This window comes from Alternaria atra (genome assembly GCF_907166805.1).
Source record: "Alternaria atra isolate CS162 genome assembly, contig: 21, whole genome shotgun sequence".
In the NCBI taxonomy this organism is placed as follows: Eukaryota; Fungi; Ascomycota; class Dothideomycetes; order Pleosporales; family Pleosporaceae; genus Alternaria; species Alternaria atra.
The window spans coordinates 4,091,529-4,104,226 of NW_025091319.1; the positions used below are offsets into that span (position 1 = coordinate 4,091,529).

Here is a 12,698-nt window from a genome sequence, read left to right on the forward strand (position 1 = left end):
CATGAGACTATGCCTCAAGAATCACTACAGAGAGCGAGAAATAGAGTTGCGACTAGAAGAGCGTCTGCAAATAACGCTGCACAATCAAGAATTTTGGGTATCAATCTTTCTCTGACAATCTGTTGCCGTGTCTGAACGCCAACTCAGCAAAGAATTAAACAAGCACACTATCCAACACCCCTTCGATCCAGCCCTCCCAGCTTCCTCTCCTCAGCCCCGCTACCCCCTTCACCACGGGGCCCTCCTTCTTATCGACTTCCTTTTGTAGCCCTTCTTTCGCACCTTCGCCCTGCGCTTCCCACCACTCTGCCTCAGCCCTGTCTTTGGCCCTCTTGACAACTCTCTCCTCGTCCTCAACACGATACAGATCGCACTTGTTGCACTCGCCGCAAGGCTGCCCAGGTCTTTCACGAAAGTGTCCGCAGAAGTGTTGATACCCCTCATTCGCCAGACCTTGTCGGCAGATGTAGCACATGCTGTACCCGCACAGACAAACGAGCTTATTGCAGCCTTCGGACTTGACGAAACCTAGGTTGCATTGAGGACAGGTGCGTTTGACGGCGTCTGTGGTAGCACGTTCGAGTGTAAGACGGAGAGATGTGAGCTGAGAGGAAAAACATGTGTGTGGGTCGTGCCAAGGAAGGGAGCACGAGAGGCAGGATGTACGGCCGCAACTCGGAGAGAGACATTGAAATCGAAGACCGCGACGCTTTAGGTGAACACGCCTAAGGGCGGATCGGAAGGGTGCGATGACGGGTAAGCGAAATGTGATGGTGACAAATGTATAGATGAGGATGAGGGCGAAGAGAATGGCTTGCGTAGCTTGGAAACAGAGCAATTCGAAAACGGGGATGGATGCTAGGGAAGCAAGTATAAGTGGGCGGGATTTAAAACGGAGGCTGGCGAAGAGATTGGTATCTGGAAGGGCGAGGTCATCCAGTTCAGCGTACGAGCAGAAAGGACATTGTACAAGTGGAAGCTGAGATCTCGTAAGCGCATCGCTAGCGAAGCGCTCGTTGAGTTTGGTAAGGTTGTCCTTTCCATCTTGCTCTTCCAAGAGTGCACGCTTGACAAAGCTAAAGGGGATGCAACCACGGCACTCTTCGGATCCACCAGTCATAGGCGCTATGCATTTCAGGGTACACAGGTCAGTGTTGATGTTGCGTGCCCAGCCCTGATCATAGAGTGCAGCGTTGATGGCATGCCGTATGCAACGGAAGCAGATGTAGTGACCGTCGATATCGCATGTCGACATTTGCTGAAGCGTGTTGGGTATGAAGCAGCATTCACAATCGTACATTTCGCCCTCTCGCTCAGCCTCCTCCTCATTCCATTGCACGGCCAAGTCAAAGTCCTGCCGTAACTGCGCTTTCCGGTGTTTCTCATGTTCCGGTACTATCAGAGCATTGTAAAGCTCCTGATTCAGCTCGTCACTCCTTGTCTTTACGAGAAGTGGCATGGGTGGGCGGTTCAGCCTCTCATCGGCGGGGGTCCATATGACCAGTGGATGGTCATTCGCGGTCGGCGCCTTCCGCCGCATTAAGAAGTTGGTAATACTGGACCTCCAGCTTCGAGTTGAAAGTTCCAGCAGCGTCGGACGTGCATGTGTATAGCTGTAATTGTATTCAGCCAGTACCGCCTTGATGGTCGAGTGGCTCAGGCCCTTGAATTCCTGATATAGTGCTTCTTTTGCAGCCTCCTTATATCTTCGTGACCGGAACTTCTCTTCTACTGCAAGCGGTATGCCTCGGGTATCCTTTGGAGCATCTTCCTTCCGGTATTTATATTTTTGCGCCGTCTCCCGCTGCTCTTCCTGCTCGGCTGGCATCCTGTACCGTCCCCGCACGTATTTGTCACCATGCTTCAGAAGTGTCTCGGTAACGACTTGAAGTCTGCTCTCTTCGCTAAAGGTAGAGAGCATCTCTCGAAAAACCTCGGGCTGGATGTCTGGGAAGATGTCCGTGAGCGCTTGCAGGGCGGCATTGAGGTCACGGAGATCAGGTTCGTCGAGGCCATGACTGTCAATCGAGGGCGGAGGTTGGATCGCGGGCTGTGTGTTCGTGGAGGCGCGTCGCAACTTTGGCGGCCGTACAAGGGAGGCGAAGACGGTCGACATTGGATATGGAGCGCCTAACGCTGCGGCGAAGGAGGTTTGCCAAGCATAAGAAAACGGCCAGCGGAGAGACGTGTGTAGAAATTAACTAGACATTACAAGCAGTAAAGGGGGATGAGAAGTGTAAATGTAAAGCATGAAGCCGAGAGGTGGTCGTGTGCGTCCAGGAAGTTCAAAGGATGCTTCCGACTTCGAGAGACATGACGCGTAACCGCCGTATCGGTCCAGACCCTGCCAATCATCATCGCCTGCGCACGTGAGACCTGCACCACGGCACCTCTCGCGAACACCATCTGCGAGCTCCATCGCCTCTTATGGCATCGATGCTATATAACACATGTCGATTGGTCCACCGACATGCAGGTCGAGTTGTGCTTCCGATGTGCAGGCTATCGACCATGGTTTTCCGATGCATGCATCCGACATGCTACACGCATCTTCTTCACCTTCACTCAGCCAATTCAACTGAGTTTTGACAACGGATAGGCTTGACAACCTCCAAGTCAGGTTGTACAAATAGAGCCTGATACGCGCAGCAACTACCCCGCTCTGATACTCTTCTTAAGTTGCCGTAAAGTTAATGACCAGACGGTACGCCAACTGGGACATGTCGCAGCCTACCTTGCCGAAAGAAGCTGCCAATTCAAATACGGACAATGCTAGCAGAACTCCAGCAAATATCGGGCATGCAAAGTCAGGTACAGAGGTCACTCAAACGAAGACAAACTGGCGTGACAGAAAGCGGCAAGTATTGCGCTGAAAAGTTCATTTACATGCGTGTACGGATAGCTGATAAAAACTCAGCCAACGCCATAATCTCATTGCTGCTGCTGCGCCGGTAGCGTCAGGCGCATTGAGCACGAACTCTGAGGCCCAGAAGACGGGTGTCAAGAATATGCCTCAACCCATAGCAGCGGAGAATGCTGGGTTAAAGGGTGACAATGCTTTACAGCTGAAGAAACGCAAGCCGCGTCCTACGAAGGCGTGAGTAGGCATTACCACACTCTTCTGAACTCAAACTCACTTCACTCGTAGCGGACGTGCAAGAAAAAAAGCAGAAGCTGCAACCGCGGAGGTACCATCGATAAAGACAACACCATTGGCGGCATCGCCATCCAGAGCATCATCAATCAAGCCAACACTTTCGCAATCGAATCAAGGCAAGGAAATTTCGTCAGATCCGGCGCCAACCCAACAGACACGGTACTTACCTAAGGCACTCTCTTGGAAAACATCATGGATGTTCCGGGATACCATTGGGCTGCCTATACGTGCGATAGAAGCAAAATCACTGGAGCCAGACAGGACCGAGGTATCCTCTGAGTGTGGTTTCGAGACCTTGTGCAGTTATAACTGGCAGAATGATGGAGCCATCTACGTTCCCGGCGCGCCTCCCAGATGGAACCCTCCCGCATTGCCGATTACTCTGGCTCAGGATACCGGGCGACAGTTCATCGATCAAAACGCTTCTCGCGTGCCCACATTTCCTTTTGAACCCGCCTTCGCCGCCCTCGCTGTGATGAAACCAAATACCCTACTAGACGAAGTCGACATTATTGTCAACCGCAACAGTCTGCGCAAACTTCTCGACTTCTCGGCTGGGAAGAAGCTGGACGCCTTCTGTATGGGCTTACATATGATTGGCAAAACGCTTGTGATCAACCGCAAAGAAAGGAATGCTCAGCAAATAATCCATGGTTCATCTAATGCAGGCTATGGACATAGTTTCGAGAAGACCTTTACAGAGCCTGATGATGAGATGGGAAACTCTAGTAGCCATCATAGGGTCATCCGGTACCACATTGGCCCTCTGGACTGTGTTGTCCGATTCGAAGTTGACGCATATTACGATGACCCTGATGCCGTCCTCGACTCTGAGTCCAGACATCCTACCGAAGAAACCATTGGCGTTGTAACCAATGCTTTAGCGCAGTTGAATATGGTAGACTCGCCGCCAACTCAATCCAAGAGTCGAAAACCCGCCGCCAATAAGCCTACCAGAGTTGTTGAGAAAGGAGTTTTCGTTGACCCTTCTAAACTCGCTGAAATCAAAGCTAAGAAGCTCGCACGTCTTAACGAAGCGCTACCGCAGCTTTGGTTCGGCCGCACACCCTACTTCATGAACGGCAACCATGACAAGGGCAAGGTACACTCAGTTGACATCAATCATGCCAAGTCCGGTTTCCCGCGATGGGAGGAAGCCAATCAGGACAGGCTGCGTAAAATGGTTAGTCTGTTAACAGAGATCAAGAGTGTCACGCAGGGGTTACAGAACCGAGCCGGCGTGTTGGTACACGACGAAAAAGGCGGACCTCTGAAAGTCTACGTGATGAGGAACAATCCTGGTGTTTTGCCTAACGAAATCATTCAAAAGCACTGGAGCATTGGATAGTCTTCGATATGTGAATTGATATCGATAGATTCATACCACATCCCCACACATTTCAATTTAAGCATAGAAGCCAGCTCAGTTGATTACCGCCCACAAATTCCCTTTGAGCTAGAAAAGAGAAATGACTGAATTCTAAACTCCTTCGGCAACCTCGTCATCCTTTAACCATCTCCACGTAAGCGTATATTTACCTACAGCTTCTGGTGCAATAGGGGAGTCGTACACGTGATTTGGATCAGATTTGGTCAAATGGTTTATCTTTCGAGAGACTAAGAGGTGATGTTCCGAGAAAGGAGTTGACAGGAGTACGTGGTAGCTTTTTCCCAAGATGTGGAGCTGAAGCTCGAGTCTCAGGAGAGGCTGCCGTGTAGGATTGTGATCGTATTAGTGGAAGATGCGATCTGAGTGGTGGTAATCTTTCAAAGCCTCCGCCAGAGCTGCGCGATTAGTGTGTGTCGTCTGCCGTTTTAGGGATAGGATTGCCTATCTTCGAGACTCAGTCGCTTGTCGAAGATTCAGAAAAAGCTTCTCTCTTTGACTTGCAAGACACAAGTATCTACGCACAGTACGACCAAAGCCACTGCGGTGTCGAGTTTAGTGTACGTTGTCGGAAGGTTGGAAGTTATTGTATGGATTTAAGTATCAAGCGGCGAGTAGAAGTAGAGTGAGGCATAAGTGGAATTGAGAAGCAGATATATGCCGCACCAGTTGGTGAGTAATATAGAATGTCGCAATGTGTCACAGTCGACTCAAACCTAAGTCATGACTATGTACCGACGGAGAAGTCACGGCGCTCATACCCAGGACCACTCCACGTTGACCCTGCCCTTGGCTGGGTCAGCGAGCTTGTTGAATATGGCGGGGCTGACGTCGATGTCATCGTGATCGCATGCACCGCCTTGACTGAATCAGCAACGGTAATTTGACGTGGTGTTAGATGGAATATGCCATCTGGAGTACTTACACCTGTCGACGATAGTGACAACGATGCTAGTGTCCCTTCCGGTCCTCTCATCCACGCGATGAGCTCGAATCTTCTTGCCACAGAGGGGATTGGTGTTGGGGTTGGTGCCGACCTGGTTCTTGTCCCCTAGTGTTGGCATGCGATGTCAGTGTATGTCTCACTAGAAGCTTGGGAAGAGTATCACTGACAGATGCCGTGGGAGATAGCCATAACAGCATCGCCGTCCCCATGGCTATTGCCACAAGCACCCAGGGCGGGGTTGTAGAAGGTCATATCACCGCTGGTCTGGGCTCCCACAGGTGAAGGTAGGGCGTTGTTGCTATGGTGGTGGTTAGTATAGGCTATGGAAGATAGGCAAAGCACAAGCAACGTACTTGGAGCCAATGGACAAGCCTGCTGCGAGACCGATGATGAGAGCCAGAAGGGAAGCAAAGGTGATGCCGATCATGATGAGTAGTGTACGGCGGTTGATGTGGTTGTTGAAGTATCTTTGGTGTGGCGGGAGCAAGTTGTTGAAGTGATGATAGAGTGTCGAGCCAAAAGCGCTTGTTTTTATACCAGCAAAGACACCAAATCCGAGTCCATGGCGCTTCGCTGTTTGAATGGGCTCATCGTCAGGTGCGGGTACTTCACGTGGGAAGGCGGTGATATTGGCGTCTTTCGTCTGTTGACCCGGAGGTGAAGGTGCTGCCCATTGCGACCCGCGCGTAGCATTGGAATCACTCGCATCATTGAAGTACGCCTGTGCCGGTTCTGGAAGCGGCTTCCGTGGTATCACTGGGGTATTCATGGTTGTATCTCAAAGCGCGTAGCGTACATATAATCTAACGTGACGATTGGGGGTATCTCAAAGCAAGCAAACGTCATAACATATTCAAGCAAACGTCGTCGGAAATGAGTGTAGGCCTAGGCAATGGCCGGTACCGACATAGGTGAAAGAAGGGTTCAGGCAGAGTGTGGAGAAGGGGGAACTCGTGGGTCGCAAGAGTGGACAACAAGGGGTAAGGGCGGTTGTACCTTAGCCTTTCCGAGATTCACGATCGCCGAGGCTCGTCCGAAACATATCGACTTTACTCCAACTTGACAGAACACTGCCAATAAACTCGGTCATATCGTTGTCGCGTTTTCCCCCAAGGTTCAATACAACGAGTGATCTACAGCATCGTCGCTTGACACATTCACCGCATTGGTATCCGTTTGCAGGTCTCGACTGTTACAAACGCACTCTACGCCGCACCTCGGTACACTCGCAATCCAAGCGCATCGACTCAACGAGCCCCAACTCATACCGCGACTAGAGTCATGGCGGAGCAGAGCATCAACGTACCCCAAGTCATCGTTTTCATCGTCGTCACGTTCCTTGCTGTACGATGGTACTTAAAAAAGCCTACGGCGGCGGCTCCAGGCACGCGAGCGGCGGCAAACCGCGCTGCAGTCCGCATCAACCCTGCGCAGATTGACCAAGTCGCTGAGATGCTGCCGCAGTTGAGCAGGCGGGATATCGCATGGGACCTACAAAGAAATGGCGGTAACGTCGCCGCGACGACTGAGAGGGCATTGAGTGCGAGGGGTTTAGACACTGTAGGACTCGCACCCGGAGCTTTGTTGATGCTGTTGACGTATGCTAACACATATATAGGCACCGGCGTCCTTCCAAATACCAACACTTGCGCCACGAGCTGCACCTACACCGGCGCGAGCAGCCCCAGCCCCATCAAGACCCGCGCATCCAGATCTGATAACACGATACAATTTATCTTCGAAACTTAGTCAGGTCTCGCAGCCGGTACAGGAAGAGCAACCAAAGGCGAAGTCGTGGAGCGCAGACAAGAGTGAGAGGCAAGCAAACCTGCAAAGACGGCGAGAGGAGATGATCCTGGCGGCACGAAGAAAGCTCGAAGAACAGGAAAAGGCAAAGGCTTCAGGCACTGCATAGTCACGGCCCTATTATGTGTTGAGGGAGAGAAAGAGACAGGAAAGCGAGCCATAAACGCATGCATTGGTAGTTATAACCTAGATCGCTTCCACAATGCATGCCACCGTACGCAACTTCAGAACATGTCAAACACTCTATCGTGCCCACTGGCTAATCGTCTTGTAGGTCAGGAACATAATCACGACTGCTGGTGTAAGCTCCCTCCAACCAATGAGTTAACTCTCAACCCTATCGATCTACGTCGTAATGTTTGTGTTGTAGTGGACACATTCCCCTAGCGTCCCTCGCTGGTTGTGGAACGGCGCTACGAACAAGAAATATAAGCGTGGTTGCAGCGAAATACTTGCGTATCTGAGCATTGTGGATGGACTGGTGAATAAAGACGTAACGATGCAGAGGCATGACGGGTATACATGCCTCAGATCCAGCCGTACTACATGGCTACCTGTTCTCCATCACTTTGTGTTACCGCCCACGTTCGCCCCCATGGCGTTTCATTGAATCAAGTCATGCAAGGTTGCCATCCCTGGCCAATGATAGCCCAAAGGATAGCGCGACGTTGAGACTGGGGGCCGACGCCTTCCCCGAGAAATCGATTAGTCCCGATACCCCCTTGTCGACTCCTCAGCTATCTGGATAAAAACGTATTCTAGTAATTTTGATATTTAGCATGCCGGCATCCACTTCATCCTCCCTACAATCCGTCGAATGTCCGGAGCAGAGGTTTTCAGTGCATTAGGCACCCCTGCACGAACGGCTGCACGGGCTCTGCTCGCACCACGCTATGTTGTCAATGGCTTCCAGCCCCTTCGAGAATGGATGGACAACGAGTATGCACGCGCGCGATATGGACGGTGGTATATGTGGCGTATATGGCTTCTTTTCGACTGTAAAGATTTGGAAGTGCTGGAGAATTTGATCAACAACGAAAAAGATGAGAAAGTACTTGAGATGCGGGACACGAAGTTGAAGCAGTTCAAACTAGTCACGCTGGTGGTATGTACACCTGTCTAGAATTAAGACATGAGGACCAACTGAGTGAGCAGCTCAGCAACAAATGTGCTCAAAGCTGATACCGATACTTCAAGGGTGCCCTCTTAGCAACCCTAGCTCTCCAGGCGCTTTCTCTCCCCGTTTTGGAAAAGACGACATTCGTCGCACGCGCATGCTTCATCGTTAGCACTATGCTGTCCCTCCTCGCAACATTCTTCACTCTCATCCAGCAACGCGAAGTTGGCGTCATCCGCGACGCGAAATCCTTTCGGAGATGGCTCTCCAACGGCATCCAGTACCACAATGCCCGAGAGCGTCTTGTATGGCAAAGCTCTCTGACGTCTCTAACGTTAGTCGAAGCTCCCTACGAACTGATCAGCTTGGCCGTAGCAAGCTTCGTAGCAGGCATGTCGGCATATGTATGGGATGTTTGGAAGGACCGGCTAGAGACCCAGAAAGAGCAGGGGATGGATGGTGTAGCAATAGTGGTGTACTTTGCAGTTGCAACAGGCTTTGCGTTTACCATGTTTCCAGTACTATTAGGACTTAAAGATCGGGAGGAGAGTGTACATCATAAGAGTATGGAGATGTAGGTGAAGTTGGTATGGAAATAGCATAGAAGAGCAGGCCGTAAAGTAATACTGAAACCTGAGAGTCCATTTGTCTGACACGCGAGTAGCATGACTAGTCTGAAGGGTTGATTTGTCTTTACAGTAGCAATTCGATATGAGCATCGCTGTCAAAGGGCGAGAAATTGCGTAATGGGCAATGGATGAAACATGTCGACCATGACGTCACCTGTCATATCCTACATTCTCAATACCACTACATCACGACCCTCGCCGCCACATATGACTACGCCATCTCGCAGTCAAAAAATCCCAAAGCCCTTCACAATCCCCAGATTGTTTTGACAATACTATATGCATGATTCGTGTTCCGACAAACATCGGATCCTGAGTTGAGAAACGGACTTACGGCGGACGGAGTTAAGCTCCAGGCAATCGTATTGACAGCACTTACGTGGGTACACGTCTGTATCGATATTAGCCGTTCCCCCGAAGGAACATAAACCTTCGGTAGGTCACTGATCGTTGATGCATACAAGGAAGGTGTCTTTCAATGAATGCAGAACTAGTAACAACATTTACAACATCAATTATCTGGCCTACAATTGCAAGAAGTTCATAGATATATCATCTACTGTCTGTACTGTTATGGCTTCACCACTACCTTACAGCCGCCAAAATGCGCTTGCCTCGACCATCGCAGCGGATAATGCATCCAACGTAGCTGGCAAGATCGTCTTGACTACCGGCGTGACGCAGGGTGGCCTAGGAGCAACTTTTGTAGAAGAGATTGCAAAACACCAACCCGCTCTCCTGATCCTCGCTGGCCGCTCGGCATCCAAAGTCCAAGCCACGGCCAACAAGATTAAATCCAACCCAGCGAGCGCCAACGTCGAAGTGCGTATTCTAGCCCTCGATCTTGCATCACAAAAGCAGATCCGCGAAGCCGCGAAAGAAGTCCTAGCATACCCAGAGTCCCACATCGATGTCCTCGTCAACTCAGCAGGCATAATGAAAGGCTCCTACCGTACCACAGCCGAAGGCATCGAAAACCAATTCGGATGCAACCACATCGGGCATTTCCTCTTTACCAATCTCATCATGCCCAAACTCCTTGCTTCCAAAGCACCAAGAGTTGTCAATGTGGCTAGTGACGGCCATCGCTTCAGCGGCGTGCGTTTTGAGGACCCGAATTTCCAGGATGGCAAGGTCTACGATCAATGGGAAGCGTATGGCCAGAGTAAGACGGCGAATATCTTGTTTTCATATGCGCTGGCAAAGAAACTGGGTCTGAAAGGACTGAAAGCGTTTAGCCTGCACCCGGGAGTAACACTGGGGACGTCTCTCGCTGAGAAGTTCGATGATGAAGACATGAAGAGTGTGGGTACGTAGTAGACGTGGAGAGCTGAAACGAACGAGTTGCTGACAAGCGCACAGTGGCCAAGGATAAAGAGATTGGCTGGACACGTGAGTTTGACATTAAGTCTCTCGACGAATGTGCGGCTACCCACGTTGTGGCTGCCTTCGACACAAGATTGGACAACTACAACGGCGCCTTCCTTGACAATGGAAATGTGGCGCCACAGGAGGTGCAGCCAACAGCGAAGAACCCGGAAGACCCAGAGAAGCTTTGGAAGCTGAGCGAGAAGCTTGTTGGAGAAGAATTTGTATACTGAGCAAGAAACTGCTTTGTAGATGGTTCGAAAAGTATGGGGTATCAATAAAGCATCCCAACGCCATGCAAATGTCACGTTCGGTTGCTGTCTGTCCTCATGCCCACTTCAAGCACCTTGTAGCCTCATGCGCGTCTTTACATTCCAATCCACACACCCGTGCTCCACACTTACGACACTTGATCTGTCCCCAATATCCGCAATTATCGCAAAACTGTCTCTGCGGTGGACCGCCAGCTGGAGGAGGCGCCGCATGGCTTGCAGCGTACGAAAGCGGTGGTGCGGCAAGTAGAGCTTCGAGCTCAGCGGGGTTCAGTGGCGCAGGTATAGAGTCGTCGATGGAGAGTAACGCATCATCTGCATTTGCGTCTTCGAGTCGCGATGGGGTTTGTGTAATCGCTGCGGGTCCTGGTGTTGCTTCCATAGGCGTCGCGGGCACGGAAGTGAATGCACTCTGCCTTCGGGACGCTTGTGTTGCTCCCCTTCCTCCTGTGGGCTGAGACACACTCCCTCTTGATGTGGTCGTTGCTTGTCCTAATTGTGCCTCTTCGTCGTCAAGCCAATGCTTGATCTGCCGCTGATACTGTATGATCCTCCTTGCATTCTGCGTTTTCGGCACGCTCGGCTTTCCAGGTATCGTAATGAGCTGTTTGGGGTCGTTGTCGCGCTCTAGTTCTGCTATGCGTCGCGCTATAGCCGTCTGTTGTCGTGCTGATAGCTCATTTTCGGCACGCTGACCGCCTGGCGTTGCTGCTGCGGCGCGCTTCTTGTTCTTGGGGTTGATGGCGACTTTGGAGGGGTCATAGCCCGTATCGACGACATACGTCCATCCCGGCGCGACGGTCGCCGTGGAGTTTGGGAGCACTTCGACGTGCGGCATTGTAGATGGTGGAGCGTGGGAGGTAATGCTGCGGAGAGTTCGGAGGTGTGGAAATTATGGATCACATGCCGACGCGTCCAAAGTCCAGGCGCCGTACCTGCATGATCAATGCGGGGTACGTACATTATTTGGACTGCTTCCGACCTCGTCATCATCTTATCGGACGTTAGCCGTGATCTTCGAAGATGTATTTGAGAACATGCTATCCTCGGCTACCATCTACTTGGGTATTATATATAAAGTCCCGTAGAAATATAATAGCCATTTGATGGGACAATCCCACCTGCAAATCACTTATCAAGCATGACGACCGAAAGGAAACCACCTATTATAATCCCACCCACGTCTCCACCGAGCGACATCACCAAGTCCGCCGCCTTCATCTTCATCCATGGCCTCGGTGACGAAGCCGAAGGGCTAGAAAACGTCGCCAACCAATTTCAGTCCGCGGGCAAACTACCGTACATGTCTTGGGTCATTCCCAACGCTCTAGAAAACCACGACCTAGCAACCACAGCCTGGTATATCCCCACACGCCTCTCTCCTTACCCGCCATCCCGACCCGAGCTCGAAGATGACGAAGACGAAGAGGGTATGATGGCTACAGTATCTTACATTACGACACTGGTCGATGATCTGGTTAAACAGGGCATTCCGACGGATCGAATCATCCTGGGAGGTTTCTCGCAAGGCCATGCTATGGCACTCTTGACTGGCCTGGTATCAAAGTACACTGCAAAGCTTGGAGGATTGGTTGGATTGTCCGGATATCTCCCGCTGGCAGATCAAATACCTAAGCTGAGAGAGCGGTCCGGATTGCCGAAAGAGGTGAGTGCAAACAGCGAGATATTTCTGGCAAGAGGAACAGGCGACAGACTGGTGCCGAAGCGGTATCATCGTATGTGTTACGAAGGGTTATGTAAACTTGGTATCGAGGAAGAGAAGGTGACAGTAAAGGAATATGAAGGAATGGGGCATGTAATGGGCGCGGCTGAGTAAGTTGTGACTGTACGAAATGCACATGAGACATACACTAACTTCGTATCTCCACAACTACAGGCTTCGAGACTTGTGTGCTTGGTTGGAGAAGGTGATACCTGAGATGGACTAAGATGAAGAACAATACAACCCATATGATATCGTCAGGTGTGGAACTGGTGACAACCGTGTTCTGATTC

General features: G+C 51.0%; 8 protein-coding genes across 8 annotated transcripts; 5 read left to right on the forward strand and 3 right to left on the reverse strand.

Moving 5' to 3' along the window:
* Positions 1-154: 154 nt before the first annotated feature.
* ALTATR162_LOCUS1786 (uncharacterized protein) lies at positions 155-2,116 on the reverse strand (the record flags this gene model as incomplete). The annotated part of the gene is made up of 1 exon (XM_043309384.1): positions 155-2,116. The coding sequence occupies one exon, from the start codon at positions 2,114-2,116 to the stop codon at positions 155-157; it is 1,962 nt and encodes a 653-aa protein (XP_043165319.1).
* A 653-nt stretch (positions 2,117-2,769) lies between these two features.
* ALTATR162_LOCUS1787 (uncharacterized protein) lies at positions 2,770-4,505 on the forward strand (the record flags this gene model as incomplete). The annotated part of the gene is made up of 3 exons (XM_043309385.1): positions 2,770-2,876; positions 2,918-3,097; positions 3,149-4,505. The coding sequence occupies 3 exons, from the start codon at positions 2,770-2,772 to the stop codon at positions 4,503-4,505; spliced, it is 1,644 nt and encodes a 547-aa protein (XP_043165320.1).
* Positions 4,506-5,299: 794 nt separating this feature from the next.
* ALTATR162_LOCUS1788 (uncharacterized protein) lies at positions 5,300-6,259 on the reverse strand (the record flags this gene model as incomplete). The annotated part of the gene is made up of 4 exons (XM_043309386.1): positions 5,300-5,403; positions 5,470-5,595; positions 5,658-5,788; positions 5,844-6,259. The coding sequence occupies 4 exons, from the start codon at positions 6,257-6,259 to the stop codon at positions 5,300-5,302; spliced, it is 777 nt and encodes a 258-aa protein (XP_043165321.1).
* A 512-nt stretch (positions 6,260-6,771) lies between these two features.
* On the forward strand, positions 6,772-7,405 carry ALTATR162_LOCUS1789 (uncharacterized protein; the record flags this gene model as incomplete). The annotated part of the gene is made up of 2 exons (XM_043309387.1): positions 6,772-7,050; positions 7,109-7,405. The coding sequence occupies 2 exons, from the start codon at positions 6,772-6,774 to the stop codon at positions 7,403-7,405; spliced, it is 576 nt and encodes a 191-aa protein (XP_043165322.1).
* A 708-nt stretch (positions 7,406-8,113) lies between these two features.
* ALTATR162_LOCUS1790 (uncharacterized protein) lies at positions 8,114-8,991 on the forward strand (the record flags this gene model as incomplete). Its single annotated transcript, XM_043309388.1, has 2 exons — positions 8,114-8,401; positions 8,494-8,991. The coding sequence occupies 2 exons, from the start codon at positions 8,114-8,116 to the stop codon at positions 8,989-8,991; spliced, it is 786 nt and encodes a 261-aa protein (XP_043165323.1).
* A 624-nt stretch (positions 8,992-9,615) lies between these two features.
* Positions 9,616-10,643, forward strand: ALTATR162_LOCUS1791 (uncharacterized protein; the record flags this gene model as incomplete). Its single annotated transcript, XM_043309389.1, has 2 exons — positions 9,616-10,351; positions 10,405-10,643. 2 exons carry the CDS (start codon positions 9,616-9,618, stop codon positions 10,641-10,643), a joined length of 975 nt encoding a protein of 324 aa, XP_043165324.1.
* Positions 10,644-10,737: 94 nt separating this feature from the next.
* On the reverse strand, positions 10,738-11,520 carry ALTATR162_LOCUS1792 (uncharacterized protein; the record flags this gene model as incomplete). The annotated part of the gene is made up of 1 exon (XM_043309390.1): positions 10,738-11,520. The coding sequence occupies one exon, from the start codon at positions 11,518-11,520 to the stop codon at positions 10,738-10,740; it is 783 nt and encodes a 260-aa protein (XP_043165325.1).
* A 303-nt stretch (positions 11,521-11,823) lies between these two features.
* On the forward strand, positions 11,824-12,631 carry ALTATR162_LOCUS1793 (uncharacterized protein; the record flags this gene model as incomplete). The annotated part of the gene is made up of 2 exons (XM_043309391.1): positions 11,824-12,515; positions 12,580-12,631. The coding sequence occupies 2 exons, from the start codon at positions 11,824-11,826 to the stop codon at positions 12,629-12,631; spliced, it is 744 nt and encodes a 247-aa protein (XP_043165326.1).
* Positions 12,632-12,698: the final 67 nt, after the last annotated feature.